The 27,359-nt window shown below is 34.0% G+C and overlaps 1 protein-coding gene across 5 annotated transcripts in view; it reads right to left on the bottom strand.

The window, feature by feature from the left end:
- NCKAP1 (NCK associated protein 1) overlaps positions 1 to 27,359 on the bottom strand; it is a 103,118-nt gene that overhangs the window by 13,653 nt on the left and 62,106 nt on the right. For all 5 annotated transcript variants that reach the window (XM_077883227.1, XM_077883228.1, XM_077883224.1 and 2 more), the window contains 9 exons: positions 26,436 to 26,581; positions 24,389 to 24,521; positions 20,616 to 20,735; positions 19,886 to 20,025; positions 18,900 to 19,031; positions 16,468 to 16,686; positions 16,160 to 16,290; positions 15,788 to 15,885; positions 3,591 to 3,684 (listed from right to left, as the gene is read on the bottom strand). In XM_077883227.1, coding sequence (XP_077739353.1) covers positions 3,591 to 3,684; positions 15,788 to 15,885; positions 16,160 to 16,290; positions 16,468 to 16,686; positions 18,900 to 19,031; positions 19,886 to 20,025; positions 20,616 to 20,735; positions 24,389 to 24,521; positions 26,436 to 26,581 — 1,213 coding nt within the window. The remainder of the gene's footprint in view (positions 1 to 3,590; positions 3,685 to 15,787; positions 15,886 to 16,159; positions 16,291 to 16,467; positions 16,687 to 18,899; positions 19,032 to 19,885; positions 20,026 to 20,615; positions 20,736 to 24,388; positions 24,522 to 26,435; positions 26,582 to 27,359) is intronic.

Below are 27,359 nucleotides of genomic sequence, written 5' to 3'. Positions count from 1 at the left end.
AATTACTTGCTGGGCCTCAGCAAACTGATTTAGTAAGTCTGGGGTGGAAATAATTTACATTAACAAACTTCTACGTGCTATGCCTGCTTGTTGCTTGTGGTCCACAGACCACACACACCCTGACCAAACCAGCCCTTGGTATTAAATTCCTAGAGCTCCATATAGAGAGTCAAGGATGGGGATGAATATTTTAAAGATACACTGATAAATACGACTGGATGCATTTTCCCAATAGGATTATTAAAACAATGGCTTAAAAAGGTAAAATTACCGGAAAATGAAGAGAATAAAATTTCAATAAAAAGGAGGAAAAAAGAAATCTTATTCAAGTAGAATAAGAGGAAAGAGGCCCAGATTTTGAAAATGCGTAGTCACTAATGACCTCTTCCAGAAAAGTTTCAGAGAGTAGCCACATTATACTACTGAAAGCAGAAGACCAGGAAAACAAAACAGTGAATACAAGCTAGTCAAGAATTAAGCAATATGAAGAACACTAGAATGAATAAAAGGTAGGCTTAACAACAGACTTTAACAAGTGTTATTTTACAAGCAGTATCTGGCTTCCACGGAGCAGGAGACTTTTCTGGGATCAGGAAAATTGTTTGGAATGACAAACGTAGCAGAAAGTCAAAGATCTGATAGCAGAGGAGAATGCCATTAAAATCACTGAATTTTAAAGTCCAGAATGGATAAGGAAGTAAAGCCAGGAAGAAGCTGATTAGAAAACTAGGGAGACATCCAAGTTTCAAGGAGATAGAACAAAAGATTTAGTAGGAGTGAAGTGGGAAAGCTGGAAGACAGGACTATGACCTGAGAGTAAAGCTTCAAATTCAAGATCTTACCAGTGCAATAATTTCAGGTGATGACATTCAAAGTACTGCTAAAGTAAAGGTCTCTGGAAGCAACTTGTAGGTTTGTAGATGGTGGCAAGATCAGGGCAAAAGTGAATGAAATGGATTTTAAAAAGGAAGAATAACTACAGGAAAACTAGAAAATGAAGGTCTCTAGTAAGGGAGCCAATAAAGTGAGCCAAGCCCTAGGAGACACACTGTGAGAAAACAGAAAGAAATAGAGACAGTATTAAATTTGCTCAAGTCACATGGCTAAAAAGCCCAAAAACTGAAAATTATTTTGAGATTACCTCCCAATTCACAGCTACTTTTTAAAAAAGATTTATTTATTTGAGAGAGAGAGAGAGAGAGAGAGAGAGAGAAAGCCTGCATGCAAGAGTGAGCACAAAGGGAAGGACAGAAGGGAGAGAGATTCTCAAGCAGACTCCATGCTGAGCCTGAGGCCCCACGACTCTGAGATCATGACCTGCACCAAAATCAAGAGTCACACGCTTGACCGACTGCACCATCCAGCTGCCCCAATTAGGGTCACTTTTAATAAATTATATGGCTTTTTAAGGGTATTAAAAAGAATATGGTTGTTGACTATGAAAATCCAACTGCTACAAAAGTGTATCAACTTCTGGATATAAGGTGAAGGAAGTACGAAGATAACAAAGATAGGAATCCGAGACAACAGAGAGTATTTTAGAAAATATTTCAACTGAAAGAACAGCTTTCTCTAGTCCCCTAAGTAAGCCATTCTTGAGCAGCTTTTCTAATTTACAAAAAAGAATTAATAAATTCTACTTATAGGCAAATTTGATATACATGGGTTATTCAGACTCAGCAATTTAGATTTTGATTTTGGACAATTCCATAAACCATGACTCACCACTACCATATCCAGAATTCAAGTAAACAGAATCTACATAAAGGATTACGGATTTTATTTTGAAAATTTACAAACTGAAAAAAAAAATTTACAAACTGTCTGGAATTTTAACAAACTCCATTTTGTTTCAATTCCACAAACAGGAGAGTTAACATAACAGTAAACAGGCAATGAACAGTACGGTGGATTCCATGCTTCTCACCAGATGATACAGTGAAAACGTTATTTACTAGTAAGAAGTTAGGTAATTAGGCTGCTTGGGTGGTCAACTGAGTATTAAAAAATGGGAGAAACATGAAAAATATAAGAATAAAGAAAACGAGACTGGAAAATATAAGTATATAATACAACAATGAACCAAAGAGATCAGTCAGAAATTTAAAAAATAACCTCCTATTAAGTATTCATACTCTACCTCCCTTTAATACTACCAAGTCAGTATTTTCATTTTTATCATTAATTTCATTTCTTAGAGTCCCATATGGTAAACCTGACCTTCCTTCCCTCTTTTGGTAGATAGCTCTAGGAAAAAATTTTAACACATATAGATTTGTGTCACCACCACTGCCACCATGAGGAACAGTTCCAACAACGTAAAAAACTCCCTCATTGCCTTCCCAGTTCTGGCAACTGATCTGTTCTACAAGGTCACCTATCATGTAGTTTAATTTTATATGAATTTTTATTAAAGAAGTTTATATTTTTGAAGGTAGGCATAAGATAGCCTAATAAAATGATTCTCTAAAACTTTATACATTTATAAAATTTGAAAAAGCTACATAACAGTTAAAAGAAAAATATCAAAGGCGAAGTATTGAGTAAAATACATACATGGCTATAATTTTTTCAGGATTATTTTTTATTTGGGAGAATAAACTCTTTGGTTTTCTCAAACACAAAGAATATTTTATTTGGTATATCATTAATTTTTTAATGTTGGAAAGGCTTTTAAATGAATCAATAAAAGTATGACTTTAGAATGATTTTTAATTATACTTCAAGTTCCAGTGCCAAAGCAAATGAAAATGAAATTAATTCAAATGCATCTAAAATAGTTACCTGGCTAAATATAGTTTAATAAATATTTAAGATTCACTGTTATTCCACAATGAATCTTATTTCTTCTCCTACAAAGAACCAATGTCAAGAAGATATTAAAAACAATTTTTAGTTGTAGGGCTCAGGTTTTCATCCAATGGATACTAGATAGCAATGAAAAGGAACAGATTACTGATTCACTTCACATAGCCAGTGAAGCTCCAAAACACACCAAGTGAAAAGAGGCAAATACAAGAGTATATGCTGTGTGATTCCATTTAGGTGAAGTTCTAAAACAGGTAAATTTAATCCACAGTCATAGAAATCAGATCACTTTTCGTCTGGGTTTGGAGGATGGCCAGAAACTGGCTATGAAGGGACATGAGGGAACTTCTGAGGCAATGCAAGTGCTCTATGTCTTCACTGTGATGATGGTTACACAGATATACGCATCTGTCAATATTCATCAAAGCGTTCACTTACATGCGTAACTTCATCATATGCAAACTAAACCACCATAAAGTTGATTTTTAGAAAGTTATAGACTCAAAAGTTAATTCTCCTTTAGTCTAAATTAATATAGACTTACTTGGATTAAATGACTTTATAAACTAGTAATATTCATCAAGTATTTCATACATGGTACTAAGAGTATAGTAAAATAAATGTGAAATACGTAAGCCATAGACTTAAAATATTGTTTCACTGCAAATATTTTCTGCTCTCTTCATAAGCTAAGGAGTACTTATATTAACGTTTTAGCAAAAGCTAACTACTGAGTATCAAGGTCTTCTTAATGCTTATAGAAAGTTTCAAGAGTTACCCACATGATAATCTTTTAAAGAGTGCGGCCATCTGGTCTGGTTTGTCAAAGCTGGTCCTCATTTGTGTTAGCACATCAACATTCTCCACCACAAGTTTCTAAAAAAAAAAGAAAAGAAAGAAAGAAAGAAAAAAAAATAAAGATCCTAGGTTAGGCATAGACCACCTTGTGTTAATAGGAGCATGCTTGGAAATCATAATCCAGTAAAGTAGGAAATACAATTCATGAAATCCGGATGTTCTATGCTATATACTTCTGTTGGTGGTTTAATTAAAGAATCTTAAAATTATTCACATAGGATTAATGTTTTTCTTCAGTTTGCAAATTCAAGAAGGGAGGATGGTTCAGGAAAAAGCAATAAAGATATGCAGTAGGATAAAGGATTACCTAATGCTTAAACACAGAACAGCATCAATAATAAAAAACAGACACTGAAGTGGATATAGAGAGCAATAAATTCCAACCAAAATAAGAACTTGCTAAAGTTAAAGCTAGCCAAAGATAGCCTACAGTTCATCACTGGATGCATACAATCAGAGGGAGAATAACTTTTGGGGTATATACCACTTCATGGGGATTATAATAGAGCGAGGTTTCCCACACAAATTATAAAATGAAAGTGTTAACTATCTACCTTCTCTTTCAGAGACCACTGAGAAAAAGAAGAGAAGAGCTAAAAATAAGGGAGAGGAAGAGTAAAGGATAGTTACTCAAAGAAAAGTATAACTCATTAAAGAATGTTTTTCTTAAAAGGTACTTTGGAAAAGTAATTTAGTTTAAAAATTAAAATAAAAACAAATATAATTAATTTGATTCTGGCAGAGATAATGCCTATATATGAATGTGGAGAGCCTTGATGTAGTATTTAAATATCCAGGGAGGAAGCCTAGTATATTTCAAAATACATACAAATCCAAGCTTCATCCTTAGATATTTCAATTTAGCAAATCTGGTTGCAAAGATTTAACAGCAAACATACTGTTAAAATGCCATAAGGGTTTTGTTACAAGCCAAAGGATGATGGTAACTGACTTAAGAGAGCATGAAAACCTATTCAGAAAATTTATAAAAATCATTTTCCTATACTAGTATGAATTTTGTTTAGGTTACTTGATATTACAGGTATACCTCAGAGATATTGCAGATTTGGTTCCAGACCACTGTATTAAAGCAAATACTGCAGTAAAGCGAGTCAAAGGAATTTTTTGGTTTCCCAGTACATAAAAAAAGTTATGTTGACACTACACCATAGTCCATGAAGTGTGTAACAGCATTATGTCTAAAACCAGTGTACATACCTTAATTAGAAAATACTTCATTGCTAAAAATGCTAACCATCATTTGCACTTTCAGCAAATCATAAATCACTGATCACTATAACAAATATAATGAAAAAGCACAAAATACTGGAAGAATTACCAAAATGTGCCAAAGACATGAGCAAATACTGCTGGAGAAATGGTGCCAGTATACTTGTTCGACACAGGGTTGGCCACAAACCTGTAACTTGTAAAACTACAGTATATGTAAAGTGCAAGGAAACAAGGTGTTCCTGTATTCACATTATTTGTCTTCATGCTCCCAAAGAGATACATATTTCCAGTCATATCTGTTTGCTAAACTCAACTTCTACAGTCTCTGATTATAGTATCTGCTCCCTCCTGGGGCCAATTCAATATCTGTTCCATGCTAAACCTTGATTCAATCAATACACACTCAAATATATGCTCAACCCTGACAGTGGTCCTGCACCTTGAACATGATACCACATGTATCACTGAATCAGACACCACTGAATTTTAAATGTACCATTATCTTATATGGCATTAAGGGAAAAAAAGTTTTTTTAGCAATTAAATTGATATAATGTTTCCAATCAAGTGACTTTAAGATACCTATAATTTCAGAAACATTAATATGTAATAACTATGTTTTAGAATCAATAAATTGTAGTGTATATTTAATGTTAAAGCTACTGTGATCACCTTTTAGCTCTGTACCAACCAATTTACAAACAAAACCATTTATCTGGTCTACACAAAAGAGGTGTTATTCCAGTTTTACAACTGAGGAAACTAAATGAAGGCTTAGAGAAATGAGGTAACTAGTCCAAAGTTGTAGAGATATTAAAACAGTGAGTTTTGGAATTTGAATTCAGGTATTTCTGATTTAAAAATCCATGCTCTTAATCCCTAAAGAAATGGTTCCCAATTTTTAGTGTATGAACAATCTGGAGGACTTATTAATTAGAACACACATTGCTGGGTTCTGGTCCCACAGATTTTGATTTAGCAAGTCTGAGGCAGAACCAAAAGTTGTGCATTGTTAAGTTCTGAGGTAAGGCTGCTGCCACTGATCTGAGGATCATACTTTTTACAAATTACCCTAAAATATTTGTTTGTACATTATTCCTTTAAAAAAAAAGTTAATGATATCTCCACTTAAAAAATAGTTTACATATTAAAAAACATTTTTTTCCTCCCTCAACTGCATCCTGAAACAGAGCTCTCTAAATATTTTAGGCCATTGATTAGTATCACTGGCAAATAGACCCTAAGCTGGAAGTAATACTAGTGAATACAAATCAAGTGAAATATATCAACAGTACTAAAAATAAATTTGGTTTTCAGTTAATAAGAAAGTGTTAAATTCTTGGCATAACTCATATTTAAATTTCCTACTTCATTTGAAAAAAAAAAGTCTTCTATGAAGAACTAGAAGAACTGATCTGTAAAATGCCAAAAAACGATTCTTTTGGCAGGATTAGAAGGAGACACTGACTCAATGGGCACACCACCAAATGAAACACTTCAAGAATTTTAGTAGGAAAGAAGACTGGCTGTTTTCTTCTCCAAAGAGCAACGAACACATTTTACCATGAATATGCATGCACAGTGTTGACTATGTCTGACACATGATTTATTCACAACCATTAAATATAAAGAAGTTCTCCTTTTTTCTGACACATAAACTTACTCTTTGAAACAATGAAGGTCATCTTTAAGATAAAAGAAAATATGTGACCACATATTTAGTTGATGTCAAGTTAGATTAAACGTGAAAAATAAAAACAGAAAAATAAAAGCTAAGTTATAGAAATTATCTTAAAAGAATTATAATTCTCTCCAAAACATTTTATATACCAATTTAATTGTTTATTTATTTTTAGAAATCTCTACACCCAATGTGGAGCTCAGACTCACAACTCTTGAGATCAAGAGCTGCATGCTCTTCCAAATAAACCAACCAGATGTCCCTTTATATACTAATTTTAAAAAGATAAAAATGCGGGGCTGGCTCAGTCAATATAGTATGAGGCTCAAGCTCAGTGTTTGATTTCAAACCCCATATAAGGTATGGAACCTACTAAAAAAAAAAAAAGGATAAAATGCTATTAGAGGCATCCTCATGTTCTAATGTGAAGAGTGTGAGTTACAATCTCTTCAGAGGGATACTTGGCAATATTAGAAAATATTTAGACATCCCTATCTTTTGATCCATTTTCAGAAATTTTTCCTATGCTCAAATTAAGTTTATAAACTATGCAGAAGTGCTGGTTAAATGTCGAGTGTTTTACACTCTAAAACTCTTCCAGAAATTCACTAAAGTGAAAGGAAAAGAATGAAAAAGAATAAATCCACAATAAATAAGAAAACATTACAGGAAACAAGATCAAATGAGAGAAGTCAACAAACTTCTAGAAGATGGAAACTGGACCAAAGAATAAGTAGAGGGGAGAAATGTGACCCAGCAAATTCCTGCAGGGGAGATACGGTAGAGAAGGCAAGCTGATACATGCCTTTAGGACCCAAGTAGGATGTAAAAGTTGTAGGCAGTGGCACAGAAAGACTGGAAGATGAAAACAAGACAGTTATTACATGTCTAAATGGGAGGTTGTCACACACCTCTCACCATCTTAAGAAGTGATGCCATTTACGACAACTCTAAAATCAGGAGCAAAAGTTGACAGGAGGAAGAGAAGGGGCAGAAAATGACCCGAGACAGCCAGACAGATGTATAAAAACTCCTACCTCCACATTCCAATGATCTCCAACAGACTTCTACTCTCTAGCTGGAGGTTACTGTTTTTGAAAAAGGACTGTAGGAATCATTTGAAACCTATGATGAAGATACCTTCCTCCAAAGAGTATTTGTTAGCTTTTGTCAAGCCCTTTGAGGCAATACTAATCTAGGACCACCTTAATCCAAGTTTCAGAAAACAGATTCCTTGGTCAAAAAAAGCAACACCATAAGGGCTGGAGATCCTGGGCAGGGGCAAATCATTTCCAGTTCATGATTACCCTGCAGATACAACCCTTTGGGGGTATATGTGTAAAGAAGGTCGAGAGGAATTTAAGCAGATTTTCCACTCTCCACTTTAGCAGGCTTTTTTACTACAGAACCCCACCAGTACACAAGGCCACAAAACCTACGTATTACTCTCACAAATATTGCTTCTAGATAAGCAAATGTCCTCAGGTCAAGGGTAGCTTCCAGTGCTAGCCTTATGTCTCTGAGTTCCCACATTCTCCTAATTTTGGCCTACACCTTTTTCGCTTCTTTAAAAGAAGAATCTTTATATCTCTCTCCAACTTTTTAAGTTGTCTTTAGGAGAAAAGATGGTCTAAATAACCTAGCCTATCAATACTTGAAGCAAATATTTGTATACTATTTTGTTTCTGTGTTTTCATAAATTAGGTCCTTCTAAGGAAAGTAACTTTATACGACATTTAAAAATGTAAAACAAGTAGAATCATCACTGAGAGACTGAATACTTTCAAAGATTTATCTCAATGGGACAGAATAGTACACAACACATTGAACTTGTCTATGCGATACACCAATGTATTATGATAAGATTTCTTACATTATAAGATACAAGAATATACATGGAAGTATGCCTCAGCATTCAGAGGCTAAGAAAACAAAGTCATAAATAACATCTTCTCCAGTTCTTAATAATATACAAGTAGTTGAATCCAGATAAAACTGGATTACATCTTGGGGTTGTTAAAAAAGGATCTGTAAGAAAATGGCTGTAAAGCACTGTGCAATTCCAGAAAATTGAATCATTAGGACTAGCTTTGTTTTGAAGAAACTTAAAGGTAAAGGCACAATGCTAGAAATGTAAAGCTTTCATATTTATGGCTGCCTACATGAAGGAGCCTTTTGAAAATATTTAAATCAGGATTTACTACTTCAGAAGTAAAAAGGTAAAAACAGGAAGTCCCTAAATACCAAAATATAATCATGGTTTTTAAAAAGTCTTCCTGTAACTACAACTTCTTGTCATTAATAAAATATGCAAGTTTCTATGAAGATAAAATGAAAACTCAAGTAAAAAAATCACATGGATTTCCCAAATGCTAAAATCTATGAAAAACTACATGCCAACAATTTGAACAACCTGGAAGAAATGAATAAACTCTTAGAAACCTATAAACTACCAAAACTGAAACAGGAATAGGAAACTTGAACATACTGATAACCTGCAAAGAAACTGCATCAGTAATAAAAAAATCTCCCAACAAATGAAAAGTCAAGGACCAAACGGCTTCACAGGCAAATTCTACCAAATATTTAAAGAAGAGTTAATAGCTATTCTTCTCAAACTATTCCAAAAAACAGACAGGGAAGGAAAACTTCCAAACTCATTCTACAAGGCCAGCATTACCCCGATAACAAAACCAGATAAAGACTCCACAAAAAAAGAGAACTACAGGCCAAAATCTTTGATGAACACAGATGAAAAAATTCTCAACAAAATACCAGCCAAGAGAATCCAACAACACTTTACAAAAAATCAATCACTACGATCAGGTGGGATTTATGCCCAATATGCAAAGGTGAATCAATATTTGCAAATCAATCCACGTAATACATTACATCAATAAGGAAAAGGATAAAAATTATGTGATCATTTCAACAGATACAGGAAAAGTATTTGACAAAGTATAACATTCATTCTTGATAAAAGCCCTCAACAAAGTAGGAACATACCTCAACATAATAAAGGTCATATATGAAAAGCCCACAGTGAACATGACACTCAATGAGGAAACACTGAGAGCTTTTCCCATTAAAGTCAGGTACAAGATAAGGATGTCCAATCTCCCACTTTTTTTCAACATAGTACTAGAAATCCTAGCCACAACAATCAGACAACAAAAAGAAAGAAAAGGCATCCAAATTGGTTAGAAAGAAGTAAAACTCCATTTGCAGATGATATGATACTATACATAGAAAACCCAAAGACTCCACCAAACACTACTAGAACTGATAAAAGAATTCAGTAAGGTCACAGCATACAAAATCAATGTAGAGAAATCCACTGCATTTGTATACACTAATCATGAAGCAGCAGAAAGAAAACAATCCCACTTACAATTGCAACAAAAAATAGTAAGATACCTAGGAATAAACCTAACCAAAGAGGAGAAAGATCTATATTCTGAAAATTACAAAACACTGATAAAAGAAATTGAAGATGGGGTGCCTGAGTGGCTCAGTCAGTTAAGCATTCAACTCTTGGTCATGATCTCAGGGTCATGATCTCAGGGTCCTGGGATGGAGCCCCATGTTGGGACTCCATGCTGAGGAGGGAGTCTGTCCTTCTCCCTCTGACTTTGCCCCTTCCCCAGCTCACATGTGCACGTGTGTCTGAGCACACACTATCTCTCTCATAAATAAAATCTTAAAAAAAATGTAAATACATGTCATGTTCATGAATTGAAGGAATATTGTTAAAATGTCTATATCACACAAAGCAATCTACACACATTTGATGTAATCTCTATCAAAATACCAAAAGCATTTTTCATAGAACTAGAATAAACAATCCTAGAGAATTTATATGGAACCACAAAAAATCCCAAATTGCCAAAGCAATCATGAAAAAGAAAAGCAAAGCTGGAGGCATCACGATTCCAGACTTCAAGTTATACTACAGAGCTGTGGTCATCAAAACAGTACGGTACTGGCACAAAAATAGACACACAGATCAATGGAACAGAACGGAAAACCCAGAAATGAACCCACAACCATATGGTCAATTAATCTTTTGCAAAGCAGGAAAGACAGTCCCTTCAACAAAAGGTGTTGGAAAAACTGGACGGCAACATGCAAAAGAATGTTGCAACCTATGTACACTATATACAAAAATAAATTCAAAATGAATTAAAGAACTACAAAAAAATAAAAAATTAAAAAAAAAATGAATTAAAGACCTAAGTATGAAACATGAAACAATTAAAATCCTAGAGGAGAACATAAGCAGTCACCTCTTTAACATTGGCTGTAGCAAGTTCTTTCTAGCTACGTCTCCTGAGTTAAGAGAAACAAAAGCAAACATACACCATTGGGACTATATCAAAATAAAAAGCTTCTATACAGTAAAACTAAAAGGCAACCTACCAAATGGGAGAAGGTATTTGCAAATGACATATCTAATAAAGTAATATCTAAAATACATAAAGAACTTACACAAACCAACACCCCTCAAAATAATCCAATTAAAAATGGGAACAACAGACATTTCTCCAAAAAATACATACAGCCAACAGACACATAAAAGATGCTCATCATCACTTATCATCAGAATGCAAATCAAAACCACAATGCAATCTCACTGTATACCTGTTGGGATGACTAAAACCAAAAACACAAGAAACAACAGGTGTTAGCAAGGATGTAGAGAAAGGAGAACCCTCTTGCACTGTTGTTGGGAATGCAAACTGGTGCAGGCAGCCACTCTAGAAAACAGTATGGAAGTTCCTTAAGAAAACTAAAAACAGAACTACTCTATGATACAGTAATCACACTACTAGATATTTACCCAACAAATACAAAAATACTAATTCAAAGGGATACATGCAGACCAATATTTATAGCAGCATTTTCTACAATAGCCAAATCACGTAAACAGCCCGAATATCCATCAACTGATGAATGGATATAGAAGATGTAGTCTGTGTGTACACACACTGGAATATCACAGCCATAAAAAAGAACAAATTCTTGCCATTTGCAATGATGTGGATGGAGCTATAGAGTATTAGGCTAAGTGAAATAAGTCAGAGAAAGACAAATACCATATGATTTCACTCATATGTGGAATTCAAGAAACAAAACAGATGAACATGGGGAAAAAGAGAGAGAGGCAAACCAAGAAACAGACTCCTAACTATAGAGAACACACTAGGGGTTACCAGAAGGGAGAGGAGGAAGGATGGGTTAAATAGGTGATGGGGGATTAAGGAGTGCTTTGGTTGTGGAGAGCACCAAATATTGTATGGGAGTGCTGAATCACTAAATTGTACACTTGAAATTAATATTACGCTGCATGTTCACCAACTAGAACTTAAAAACTTAAAAATAGGGCAGCCCCAGTGGCTCAGCGGTTTGGCGCCACCTTTGGCCCAGGGGCGGATCCTGGAGATGGGGAATCGAGTCCCACGTCGGGCTCCCTGCATGGAGTCTGCTTCTCCCTCTGCCTATGTGTGTCTCTGCCTCTCTCTCTCCCTCTATTACTCTCATGAGTAAATCAATAAAATCTTTAAAAACAAAATAAAAAATACATTAAAAAAAACTTAAAAATATTACAGTAGAGCTACCGAAAGTGTCAACATAATCTTTACCTGTACTAGTAAACATAGTATCCAGAAAAGGTAAGTGCATCTTCACTAATCGGATCTCTAACTAAAGTTTATTCTCAATTCAAGGCACTATTCTCTAAGGATGAGACAAACAATTTCAACAGAATTTGTACAGGGGAGACTAAGCATCAGTATATTTCACATGCGGAAGACAAAGGCAATACACTACAAAAGTTTTTAAAATATATGAAGCGTAATTTTGTCAAAGGCAATCTTTACCTCTTGATGTTAGAATAAAAAACAATCAAAAATCGCTACTTAGATACTGACTCAACAGAGATATGTAGTTAACTAAAAAGACTGCCTCATTTTCAAAAATACCAGACCATCCTCCTGGAAAAATGTAGTATATTTTCCTGCATCATGTAAGCGTGGGTAGATGACTGCTTAGATCCCTTTCATTTCTAAGAACAGTCTAGCACAGTACTAGTAGGATAAGCTCTAAGTCTAGATTGACTAGACAGGTTCAAATTTTAGTCGTACCACTTCTAATAAGCATGTGAACCTAGACAAGGTACTTAATATTTCTTGGTTTTATTTTTCTAGTTTGTATATTAGGAACAATACCAGTTTTATTTAAGGAGCTTAGAAAAGTCCTGGAAAAAAGTAAAAAGTCAAAATAGCTACCTATTTTTATTTCTATACCCAACAAATATTTAGTGCATACTTTCTATGTGTGGATATTAATTTAGTACCAAAGTTTTAAGAGAGTTTATAACTGAGACTTTATTCTAGTGACAGGGACATAAACAAATACCTGACATGAGAGTCACAAGTAAGATACACAGGAAGCTGAATAAAGAGAATAAAAAGTGATGCTTGCTATTTTACAAAGTGTGGTGAAGAAAGGATATTCTGATAAGGCAACATTTGAAAAATACATGATGCATATTACGAGAAAGTAAGCTAAGACAATACCTCAGTGAAGAGTATTTTGAAATAAGAACAAGTAGGCCAACCACGCTGGGTGAGTTAAGGTGAGAAAAGTGAAAGGCTAGCTCTATATTCCAGGCCGCCTTCAGTACTGTTAAGGACATCATGCCTTTGAACTCTCATGGGATATGGATACAGAGATCTAAATAGGCTAATTTCTTCTACTACATGACAATATTCAATCTATCACATTAAATGGCAAACAAGCACTAAAAATACTTAAGAATTCTAAAAGTACCTATTATTCAGTCTGAAATAAAAAATAGCTGGTGCAAGTAAAATTCTTTTCTAGAATTCAAGAACAAGAATATCTTGTCGTAAAAAAAAAAAAAAAAAAAAAAAAGAGTACCTTGTCCTAATTTTTCTCTCCTACTGAAAAGAACACAAGAAAGTATGTTGAGAAATTTGTTACCTAAGAACAACAGGATGGAAAAGAGATCATGTATTTAGAGGTGAATGAGTGTAATAAACAGAAATTAGACTGCCTGTAAAGAACCAAAATTGTCAAATGTTTATGTCTTCAAAACTATATCAAGTATACAGCTTATGTATTTAAAACCCATATTACAAAGTATCTAAAAGTTAACTTTTATACAAAAATTGCAAAACACTCTTTTGAAAAAGAACAGTAAGAGGATAATGGACATGATGAATACCAAGTAAGATTTATTTAACGTTTATTGTGGGCCAAGGACTAGTCTCAGAACCCAAGTATCTGATATGTATTATCTCATATATTTCTCTCAAAGTAAAAGTTTAGGAATTTAAACTTTGCCCAATGTCAAAGCTCTTAAGTGAGAGGAATGAAATTCAAGATAATTTCAGTCTCGAAGGCTTGAGTTCTTGGGGCACCTGAGTGGCTTAGTCAGTTGTGTGTCCAACTCTTGGTTTCCACTCAGGTGATGATCCCAAGGTCATGAGACGGAGCCCTGCATCAGGCTCCATGCTCAGCGTGGAGTCTGCTTGAGATTTTCTCCCTCCATTCCTCTCCCCACTCATGCACTCTCTCTCTAAAATAAAATAAATAAAATCTTAAAAAAAAAGCGTGAGTTCTTAAACACTGGGTAATATCACCTCTCCTTTTAGTCACAGACTCTTGCCATCTATTTTATTCATTCAGTAAAATATTTCTCACCTTGCCGGAACTGACTTATCCCATATATTTGCTCAATTTTCAATAAATAAGATTATCACATTTAGACCTCTCTAAGTGCTACATTTAAAATGCAAGCTACTTAACAGTGCTATATACTATATTGCTAGGAAATTAAAAATGCAAGGCACAAGTAACCACCAAAAAAATTTCACAAAGGGCATATCTTTCTACAATTTGTTTTAAGATTTTATTTTCTCTACACCCAATGTGGGGCTCAAGCTTACAATCTCAAACTCAAGAGTCTCACACTCCAGCAACTGAGCCAACTAGTTGCCCCTAAAAGAGCACATTTAAAAATATGCCTCTTCTATTTTGTTTGTAAGTTGAAAAGTTTTAGTGGCTCAAATTCAAATTCTTTCAAACACTTGAAAGCTACAAACTAAAACTAACTCATTCAAAGTAAATCACCTTGACACTGGGATATTTCTAAAAGGCTTTTTTAAAAAGTCATTTAAAATGCTGTTGCTTCAGCTCTTTTACATCTTTAATAAAATGCTAAGCATGCTCAGAGCACCTGGGTGGCTCAGGGGTTGAGTGTCTGCCTTCAGCTCAGGTCGTGACCCCGGGGTCCTGGGATCGAGTCCTGCATTAGAGAGAGCCTGCTTCTCTCTCTGCCTGTGTCTCTGCCTCTCTCTATCTCTCTCATGAATAAATAAACAAAGCCTTTTTTAAAAATGCTAAGTAAGCATTCTAAAGACATTTTTTTTAATCCAGCGTAAAGGGTATAAGATAATTTAAAAGATTACTTAGAAAAGTGAGCCTAGGGATGGCCTGACTGGTTCAGTTGATAGATCATGTGACTCTTGATCTCAGGATCATGAGTCTGAGTCCCAAAGTGGGCAGAGAAATTAAGATTACTTAGGGAAAAAAAACAAAAAACAAAAACCAGTGAGCCTAATAATGTTTGTAATATAATCTGTGGAAAGCAATACATTCAAACTACAAATTTAAATAAATGACTTTAAACAGAAACACCATGGTACAATAGAATAAAGACGTGACCAACGGTCAAGAAATCTGAGTTTAGCAAGTCATTTCACCTCTCTAGGTTCTCAGTTTTTTCTTCTGTAAAAGAGAGAGTACTAAATGAAAATGCTATTGAAAGGCCATGCTAGGGGCACCTGGACGGCTCAGTAGCTGAGCGTCTGCCTTTGGCTCTGATTGTGATCCCAGGGTCCCAGGATCGAGTCCTGCATCAGGCTCCCTACATGGAGCCTGCCTCTCCCTCTGCCTGTGTCTCTGCCTTTCTCTCTGGGTCTCTCATGAATAAATAAATAAAATCTTAAAAAAAAAAAAAAAAAAAAAGGCCATGCTAGCTCTATAATTTCATTTATATATGAGAACTTTCATGTTGGGTTAAAGTAATTAACATTCTAGGCTTGCTGTTCATATTCTTAAAATGTTTTGCAGGAAATAGTTTTAATATTTCAAAGCTAAAACCGATAAAGACTATATTACCTTAAGTTCAGCAACTTGTGATGAAATGTGCCACATAAGGCTCTCACTTAGGAACTTCATACCATATGGGCCTAGGAGCTCTGATAACGATCTCATTTCTGAAAGGAAATGTAATTAATTTTATACTTTGACAGAGCAAACACTTTCAGAAAACGAATGTTAACACACTGGAATGTTTCATTATAGAAGCAAATTATTAATGCAAAAATCCTGAGAAGTCTCTAGAATAAACAAGGTAACACAAAAGCAAAGTAAGTCTAAGATATAATGTATGATTATGCACTGAATGAATTAAATGAAAACAGTCATAACAATCAAAAGCCAAAAGAATCGAGGTGTCTTCACTCTAGAGAACATGTCCGTTTTATTCACCTGATATGTCAGAGTATTCCTCTGCATTGAATGTTAACTCATTTTCTGTAGGTAAGTTCACAAACGCTTTCATTGCAGGGAAATAAGCTATGTGACCATTGCTGACTTGTCTTAACAAAGTTTCCAAATACCTAAGAAGAAAAAGTAAATTTAAAATCAGGAGAAATTAAGTCAATACTTATTATGGTATAAATTCCTACATAAGTTGACTGATAACAAAAATGAGCACTTATTAATAAAAAAAAACTTCCCTAAGCAGTTCGTTACAAAGAAACTTTGTATCACTCCAAATTTCTAAATGTGCTTACCAATTTGTGTATAGACTTGTGATGGTTGGTTCTCCATGACTGTCTAAATGTTGTGTTTGTTGAAGAAGAACGTTGTTAAACACTCTTGTAATGTCAATTTGCACATAGTTTTCTATGGACTGTAGTACAGTCATATATGCTCTTACACTTGTTAGAAGCTCTGATGGTTTTGCAATTTCCTGTGTGGCTTGATTATACATAGTCATTCCAACAATTGACCTGTTGGGGGTGAATAAAAGAACTGACTTTTCCATTTATTAAGCAGGCCATTTAACCTACTGGTAGCAAGAACATTAATTTTAAAGACAATTTGTTACAAAGCCATGAAATTACTATCATTATCTCCAAAAAAAATGAACACCTAAAAGCTACAATAAAGTAGAAATATGATTTTAAAAATTCTAAGGACATCAATATTAAAAATGATTTAAGGATAAAGAGGGCTTAAAAAAATTCCTTAACAAGATACACTGTCTATAGCAAGTACAATGGATTATTTAATCCACAGCTCAAATTTATCTGGCACTCTAACACACCAGTAAGCTTTATACCGATCATTCTCATATTTAATAACTCTACTATGTAGTTATTATCACCACCATTTCACAGATTTAAACACCACCACCACCACTACCTAAGGCTCAGAACTCAAGTAAACTGAATAAGGTCACTTTGTTTGGAAGTAGGGGGTCTAGGGTTTGAGTCCACATCTGCCTGACAGTGCTGCCACTCAACAAAATGCACAACAGTCAAACAAGGCAACAAAAAACCTCCCATGTTGTTTTTTAATCATTTGCAGCACACAAAACACAGTTCTGTTATATTTATACCCCAATGAACTATAAGCCTGAAAGGAAACACAAATTTTGAAAATACTTTCCTACCTGTTCTTTTCCTATGTTGGCCACCCCATCTTACCATCTTTAAAACTCTGAGCTTTGGATCTGTAAAGATCTTAAACTTGTGTTTGTAAGGATAAATCCTTAAAGACAACATCAAATTCCATCAATAGAAACAAACCCCAGAAGATCAACTCAAGGCAATAACTGCTATCCTTGCATATAACCCCTCAAGTTCCAAGACTGTACTCAAGTGATCAGCAAAAATCAACAAACTAATGCAACCTATTGTTTTGGCATGAAAATCTTTCCCAGGTAAACAAGTTTACAGCCTTGCTTTGATTCTGATAACTAAGTAGATGTTTTGTCAAAAGAACATCTGTTTCTCTATGGATTAACAGACCAGACTACTTACAGAAGGAAAACAAGGGGGGTGTAAAGTCAACCCTATCTTCCACCCACCATCCTCTCATTCCCACCGAGTTGAGAATAATAAATACCAGAGTGCATAATGTCCCTTTGGTTTAAAAACTATTCTAGGTTTCACTGTCAGAATGCCTGCCTTACTAAAGGATAGCAAAAGACAGTCTTTGTTTAACATCTCACTAGGCAACTGATGACTTAACACACAATTTAGTACCCACTTACATATTCTCCTATTTTGTTCTCTAATTGTTGTAGCCTTCTCACAAACTATAGCTCTAAGCTTTATACTATTTCATTACTACTTACAGGACCTAACACAATGTCAAGCACATGGTATAAATACTACTTGTTAACGACCACAAAACTGAAAAATCTTCAGCTAAATTTTGTTTTATAAATTGATGTTCAAAGAAAAACTTCTCAAATCAATCAATATTTTCTTGAATAAATACATGTGTAACTTTAGAAAAAAGCTGAAGCAACATTTATAAAACTGAAAGGTTTCTGATATCACATGCAATATGACTTCAAGAAACATATATAAGACTTATAGAACTCTAATTAGGGGTGCCTCAAGAGTCTAGAATTCTACTGACCTAAGAGCATACATGTGAACTCAGAAAAAAACAAGATATCATCTAGTCCTGATGGTTTCAAACATTTGACTGTGACCGACTTATAAGATATGTATGTGGCATCATGACTGGGTACATATATACATATAAGTGAAAAATTTCATGAAGCAGTATTTATACTTACTACATGCAGTGGATGATTTTTTCTATTCTTGTTTCTTTTCCTTCCCTGCCTCTTCTTTCTTTTTTTAAATGTTTACTACAACCTTCTACATTGATTTCATGACCCGACTTGGTTGCTACCTACCAGCTGAAATATACTGATTCGCTTCAATCTTCTCATTTTACTTATAGGGAATCTAAGGCTCACAGAATTAACTGGCTTGTCCGGTGTTAAAACTGGTTAATAACAAGTATGGGACAAGAATCTGGGTAACTTAAGTGATTCCTAGTTCACCATTCTCTATACTTCCCCATTCATTATTCTTGATACTATATCAGTTCTACTACTACTTTTCCTCGTAACAAGGATATGAAGTACATAACAAATTCATTAACTGAACCAACAAAAAAGTTTGTTATTCTTTCTTACTTTGTAAAGCGGATTTCCAGATGAGAAGTCAAATATTCTCGTGGGGTAAAAGTATGTTCCCAAACCACCATGTTTGGTACATAATTTATAGAGAAACACAACTCAGAAAGTGCAGTGTGCAATTTATCAAGGCTGAAAAAATATTAATGAACAGTAAATGAAATGTTCAATGTTTCATCATAAAAATACAAAATTACTTTTATAAATGTATCAGATCTCATTTGGGGATAATAATTCCAGAATTCAGTATTTTTCTTCCTAAATTGACAAGTTCAAAATCTTTAAGGATATCACTAACATGAGAGCAGTTTTCTAAAGACAGTATCACTCATTTGTTTCTCCATTCAGATGACAATTACATTGATTTAATATACAAGAAAGTTTATTACATGCTCATAGACAATCTTGCTGTACTTTCTGTATTGGAGGACGAAAGTTGTCTACAAAATGGCAAACAGCTTGCTCAACATAAAAAAAGCCAAGAAGTAAGAAATTTACTTTAAACAAAACAAATGTTCATCCATTATTGTCCACCAATGCCTACCCTCCAAAAACACAATCCTTAATATCTAGTCTGATATACGTACTATAAAAATGATTTATGTTCTAATACAACAATATGCCAAAATAAAGTCTCAGATTACCTGCTTTTTAATAAATGGAAAATTATGGATTACTTATAGTGTATCCTCCCAATTTTTAGACAGATTTTTGGCCTTTTGCATTCATTATATATAGACAAATATTACCTATTAAATGAATTTTCTTTAAATCCAAAATTTTCAAAAATCCAAAATCTGTATTTTGGAAATAAGCACTAATTATTCAAATACACAAAGGTAAAATAATAGTAATAATAATGATGATACTTAATGACAAGAAATGAAGAATTTACAACTATGAGCATTCCCTCAGTACTAATGCCATACAAAAAGTGAAAAACTTCTACTTGTAACAAAAAGATACAATAAAATTGGATGGCTTACTTGGTCACTACCAGCCTGTTTTTCCTCATACTCTCAACTCCTGGCTTTTCCCTTTCAGGTTCCCCTTTCTTACCAGTCTGTTTTTTTGACTTCTTATTCACTGCTTGACTAATGGTTTTGGCACAATGCTTGGGCAACAACTAAATTTAAAAAGAAATTAAATCTTATATTACACCAATTATTTTGAAAAAACATTAACTATTTAAGCAAATCTCAGCTGAATCCAGACAAGGTAGCAAATAGCATCTAGCACAAAGAACAGAGGCATATGTGAGATGCAGTTTACCTACCCAGGTCAGGGAAGTCACACAGCTTGGTAGAAAACAGAAATAGGTAAATCTTGTGTGAAGAAAGCTTCATAGAGTAAGTTATATCAAAACTAAAGTTTAAATGGTAAGTAAAAACAGACTAGACAAGCAAAGAATGAGAACATTTTACTGGAAAGAAAAGTTCAGAATTTAGTGAGAACTACTCGGTGTTAAAACACCAAGTGAAGGGTGAAGTAGATGGTTTGAGCTATGAGGAAGGGACTTGAATGCCAAGCTAGAGGCTGGATTTTAAACAGTAAGACAGTGGCAAATTTTTAAAAACCTAAAAATGATGTTTTATAAGAAGAGGTAAGGAGATTTACTGACATTTTAACAATAAAAAAATTACAACTGCCTAACACTTAATTCTCTTGCCTTCGTACACAAAAGTCCTGTCTGTAAGGAAACACGTAAATTATTACCTGGTCACTAAGAGTACACTGTTCTGTGCAAATATCAGTGATGAGATTTCGAGCTTGTTTGGCCATTTCATCCAAGAACATATTACATAAAGAAAGACTGCGATCTCCAATATGATGTCGCTGTCAAAGCCGAATGATAACAATAATAAAAGTTATAAGAAAGTAGCTTGAATTAAAATATTTTTTTAAATAAACACGGAAAATAAAGTTAAAGTCCATTGTACACTAAGGAGTGGTAGTAGAGAATGTTCTAGATTACTTTTATCTCTTAGAACAACTAACCTATCATACTGTTTTTACATAGTTGACATAAAATAAATATTTGGTGATTATACAAGTCAAGCACAATTGGGGAGATCTTAGAGGACCAGTAATTTCTTTACCATGAAAAGCTATTAATCTTCAATTTTTGCAAGGTCCTACATTCGTTCTTATTTAAATACTGAACCATCAAACAGAAGATGTGAAAGAACACATTTAGAGTAATGTTCTCTAATCTTAACTGATACACACACACACACTATATATACAGATAAATGTAAATCTTGGCACAAAAAATAACTTGGTAATATATAAACAAAAAAGCTTAAATATTTAATTAAAATTGTGAGAAATCGTGTCAATAAAACAAAGTCACAAGACATTCAACTTGCTAAAATCAAACTCCCCAACCCAGAAGAGATAAAAAGCTGACCATGCATTTTCTGAACACAACAGCGGAAAAAAAGAATTATTATTTTTATATTATGTTTAATTTTAAGGAGATTTTATATATATATATAGAGAGAGAGAGAGAGAGAGAGAGCACGCCACACACTCACTTAAATCCATCCATCTTTCTCTATAGGAATCTGATCTTTTTAGTTTTGGTGGGTGCCATAATAATTTAATAGGTTTTTCTTGTCAATGGTAACTAGAATGTTGAGTATATAATGCAATAAAATTTTGTATTACACTTTTGCAATACTTTACAAAGAGATAAATTTTTGAAAGTTTACCTTACCAAATCTTCCGTAATTACATAACAAATATACCGAGAGTTTACATTTGGTATTTCTATGTGCTAAAACAAATGCAATATACAAGAATATAAAAATACTTCAATACCTAAAGTAACAGTTCCTAGATCTATCATGATACCTTAATGTATTTTATTCTAAGCACCACTGAAAATTTTAATAGGAAACCAAACCAAAAGGAACCTCCAGGACAGATACAATTAAATATTGGTTTACATAAGGAAAGATTTCAAATAGTAAACATTTAAGGTTTTATGTAACCAAATTCTGACTCCTGGAAGATGAAACATATCCCTTGCTATCACTTAATTCCGAAAAAAGACCACTGAACTAGCATTTCTTCAAACTTACTAGACTTATTTAAAATACAAATCTGATATCACTACTCCCCTTCAATGGCTCAGAAATGCTGAGACTGGGTGAAAAACAGAACAAATAGTCTCTTAATATCACAAAGTCTCTCCATGATCTGCCTCAGCCTCGGGCTACAGTGCTGAGAAAGATTTTAGGAAAACAATGTCAGAAGTGGAGACCATTTAGGAGACTACAACAATAATCCAAGAAAAAAGATGTGGCTTTGACAAGGATGAAAAGAGGGAGGAGTTTGGATAAGTTTGGATATATATGAAGCCAAAGGCAGAAAAGGCTTCAAAGGATGATGACTGAGTAACGTGGAGAATCAAGTTCTATTCTGGACATGCTACATGTCAGATGGCTAAAAATACCTGATCCAGAAAATGGAGATCTTTCAGTAAAGGTCTGGAGTGGAGATAAAGACCCAGGCAACATCAGCAATATGCTAACTGAAATAAGCCAGACACAAAAAGACATATACTGCATGGTTCCACCTATATCAACTACCTAGAATAGGCAAATTCTTAGAGACAGAAAATAGACTAGAGGATATACCAAGAGTTGGAGGGATGAGAAGTTCAACTTAATGATTACAAAGTTTATCCTTCGGGTGACAAACATTTTGGAAATGGATAGTGGTGGTGGCTGTACAACACTGTGAAAGTAATTAATGCCACTGACTAAACATTTAAAAATAATTTAAATGGAAAAGTTTTATGTGATATATATATATATCACATATATTAAATATATGTATATACATATATTTTTAATTATAAGGTTTTTGTTTTTAAAGATTTTATTTATTTATGAGAGACACAGGCAGAGGGAGAAGCAGGCTCCCAGAAGGGAGCCCACTGTGGGACTCGATCCTAGGACCCCAGAATCACGCCCTGAGCCAAATGCAACCACTCAACTACTGAGTCACCCAGGTGCCCCTAATTACAGTTTTTTTTAAGAGAAAAAAAGAATGAGAGTCCAAATTGCTGAAGATCTAAGTGCTTTGGTGAGAAATGTTTACTTTCTCCATATGCAACAGACAACCACTGAGGATTCTCCCAGAAGGAAAGAGACTCTGGTGGCATTGTATTAGATAATCTTAAAGGCAGAAATACTGAAGGCAGGAAAACTATTTAGCAGTACATGTGGGGGCAGCCCGGGTGGCTCAGCGGTTTAGTGCCACCTTCAGTCCAGGGCGTGATCCTGGAGACCTAGGATGGAGTCCCGCATCGGGCTCCCTGCATGGAGCCTGCTTCTCCCTCTGCCTGTGTCTCTGCCTCCTCTCTGTATGTGTCTCTCATGAATAAATAAATAAAATCTTAAAAAAAAACAAAACAAAACAGGAGTACATGTGAAGAGTACTGCAAATTTGAGCTACAATAGTCACAAAAGCAAAACTGAGGGTAGAGGGTGAATTCAAGAAATGAAACCAGACAAAATTAAGAAGACTTCATGGGTGATTGAATGGGAAGGATGACTGAAGAAAAAATTAATAGTATACCTTGGGTATAAAGCTCAAGGAAAGAATCTATTAAATCTAAAAAGTCTAAAATTTGCTGGCGTTGCTATCCCCTCACAGTTAATATTCCTAAAAGCAATTCCTCCTAAACCTCTTGCAGGCTAAGTTCTGTCTCAGAGTCCCCTTCCAATGCACTGAGGAATACAATCTGCAACAGATGTTACTTAATGCTTAAAGACATTAATAATGCTACTGCTATTTGTTAGTTTCTTTTCTCCAAGCTCTGTAGTTCTAAGTAAAGGGACTCAACATAAGTTAAACTATAAAAAACCAGACCACTTAACTTTAATATATAGTCTTATCACACTTACAAAGTGACATTTCTTCTCTAAAATCAGGAGAAATACTGCATACTTTTTTGATACTTTTTATTGATAAAAGTACCAAGTAATTAAAATATTCAATAACTATGTGTGGCTGTATGTCTTACAAATACTAATAATGTTAATTTTGTTTACTATATCTATCATATTAACATCAGTAAAATTCCTCCTTGACATGTTTTATGTTTACAGTCAGTAATCGGTAATTCAATTTTTGATTCTTTCCAATAATAATTTAAGAGGAAAAGTAAGCATACAAAATCAATTACTGTATGTAGCTTTACCATAAATATGAATATTTAATCCATTTAATAAATGTAACCCCAAGTGATTTTATAATATGTTCTTAAAAATATATATGTGTATTTATTCATCTGTGGAAGTAAATGCTACATCTATTTTAATCTATTGAAACATTCTTCTGATTCTGCAAACAGAGAAATTAGGTAAGAAACTAGATTAGGTAATTGTGACTTTGCAAAATGTAGCCAGCTACATTTTGGTGTACTCTGGTGTATTCTACATACCATATAAATCATAATACTACCCTGAAATTACCTCTTCAGGACACAGTTCATGTGTGCAACTCATAAAATGAGTGCAAAGTAGTGGAAATGCAATGGAGTATCTTGACTGAGAGGGTAACTCCAAACACTGTTGAAACATCTTCTCGAAAGCACGACTATAAAAACTATATAAGGAAACAAATTAAAAATTAGAATATTTTATAGTAAAAAATTTTATGATACAGTTAATTTTGTTTGATTCAAGTGAATGAAAGCTATCAACTGGTAGCCTTTATTCCCTTAAGAAGAGAGTAGTTATTTCTCCAAAGACTATCTTTTATACACCAACAATCATTACAGAATAAAAGAAATATTATTTTATAATATTAACCAAGTTTTAAAATAAAAAAACACAAAATAAACTGTATCTATGGCATATGAACATATGACATTCAAATCTCACACTACCAGATTTATCAAAGCCAAGTCATTATCAATTTTAAGAAACACCACTATTTTATGTACCACCAAGAAAGAAAAGCACTGTCAATTAAATAATGATGCACCATCAATTTAAAATTACTTCTGGATTTAGGAGATATTAAATATAAAAGACTATGAGTCAATAAAATATAGTACATCTTGGAATAGACAACCAGAAGTAGTAAACATGTCTTTATTTTGGATGTAGTAGACAAAATAAGAATGTGACAAGAAAAAAATGGGTAAAAATTAATTAAATATGACTGAAAATCACAAATTTTAAACATTACTCAATGTATTTTTACTTCTAAGGAAAGGGAAAAGGATTTTTTATTGCAGCAGCTTTCTTTTACCAATAGGTACCTTGCTGTAGATCAAATATATGTAGACCTAAAATGTTCCATTTTTCTTTCCAAGTCAGACAATAGTATACAGTTCTAAAAATAATCTTAAAATTCTTACAAATCTGACATGTGATATATTGTGTTTCAGTGATACATTGTTTCAGGAATTCCCTTAAGAAACCTCTCATGCCTTCCCTATCTGATGACCCGGATTTCTTCTGCAATACTGTTAATTAAAGCTATCCTAACAAACGGCCCAATCAGTGTGGACTGGGGGTATCTCCCCACACTAAAAAAAAAAACAACAACAACAGAAAAACAGTGAGAAGCTATTCATAATGATAGCTTTCAACACATAGAAACTACTATTAGTATCCACTGAGATTATCTCAGCATTGTAGAAATAAAGGATAATAGGTTACTCCAATTAGCCTCCATACACAGAAAAAAAGCCAAGAAGCAGATACAGCATTGATACTGCACAGCTTAGGAGCCAGAGTACTTGAGTATGAATCCTGGTCCCACTGTTTATTAGTTTGATCACAATCAGGTTCATTTATTCTTTCAAACATTTATTAAGTATCTACCATGTTAGATACTAAGAAAACAAAAACCTGACCTTCCTTCAAGGACCACATTATGTAAGGGGAAAGAGAGGGAAGAAAAGAACTAAAAAGGCTATGATAAGAGCAGAGGAAAAAAAAAAAAAGAGCAGAGAGGAACAGAGCACCATGGAGGAGTAGTCACCACATCATCATAATATTAACGTCTAATTTAATACTGCAGAGCGAAATTACTTGCCATTTAGTTTCCAACATTTGCTCTATTTGACCCTGATTCACAACTTCTTTTCCTTCATATAATGATGCAAAAGAGGGCCTTGAGGCAATCTAAAGTGACTGTTTTTTACCTCCTCAAAAAAAGTAAAATAAATTCACAACTCTTAGAACTAAAAAAAAAAGACATAAGATCCCTAACTTTGTAGACTTTTTGTTAGCAAGTTGCCAACTATTCCATTTATTTATTTTTTTTTTTGAAGATTTTATTTTTAAGTAATCTCTACATCCAACATGGGGCTCAAACCCCTATCATTGAGATCATGAGTCACATGTTCTACTGGTTGAGCCAGCTAGACACCCCTGTTCTTTTTATTCTTAGGAGTCTTTTACTGAATGGGCTCAAGGACTACAACACTAACATAAAAACAACCAACAAAGATATCTTTGAATACTAAAAATTTCAAATTCTGATTTTTAAAAAATTACCACATACCAAAATATGGAGAGATCTGATGTTTCCACCAACATTTCCACCAAAGAATCTACCATTTTTGTATGAAAAATTATTGTATTCATCATCTTTCCAAGTTCTCTGTGATCTGCAAGGCTAAGTGAAGCCTTAGAAACACTAGTATATGCCTGTGAAAGTCAAAAACAAAAGTAGTTTAAGAACAGACCAATATTTCAGCCTTGACATTCTACAGGGGAAAAAAAAAAACCCACTACTGAAAAATTTCTAGTGTTTATTTTGACACTGTATCAATAACATCACCTTTTTAAAGCTGTCAATAGTGACCAACTTGAAATTCCTATCAAGAAAATTATTTACATAAACAAACAGGTATTACTGTCAATAAAACAAAATCTAATATGTGGGTCATTCATATTGAACCCCAAAGGAACTGAAGTTACAATATCAAAAGTATAAAACAGTGAATTATCAGTTAACCCTACTAAAAGAAATTTTCAATCTAGTTTGAAAGAAAACATACGTGGGAAACACAGAGATGAAAGGAAGTACTGTACGTTTTGATTCACTGAGGTTTTAGATTATACTGAATAATTAAAAACTAGGTAATATGACACACTGTACTAACTGATGGATTCTAGAAAAGAACTGAAGATAGTAAAAATTAATGTAGGTTGACCAATAAGGTGACAGAACTTAACCAAAACCATGAGGATAGCTTTATGGGAAAAGAAACACTGTAACAGTGTTTATTACAAGGGTATCAAATCAGAGAGCAGAAATCTGTCCATGGACAGTGAGCATTCCAGAAAGGCACAGAATGAGAATAGGAGGAGTGTCTACAGAATAAATACTGTTCACTATGGCTACAGTTAAAGTGAAAAGAAGAGAGGGGATCCCTGGGGGGCTCAGCGGTTTAGCACCTGCCTTTGGCCCAGGGCGTGATTC

The sequence above is a fragment of the Canis aureus genome, chromosome 34 (assembly GCF_053574225.1).
Source record: "Canis aureus isolate CA01 chromosome 34, VMU_Caureus_v.1.0, whole genome shotgun sequence".
NCBI classification, from domain to species: domain Eukaryota; kingdom Metazoa; phylum Chordata; class Mammalia; order Carnivora; family Canidae; genus Canis; species Canis aureus.
This window is presented reverse-complemented; position numbering and strand designations above follow the sequence as displayed.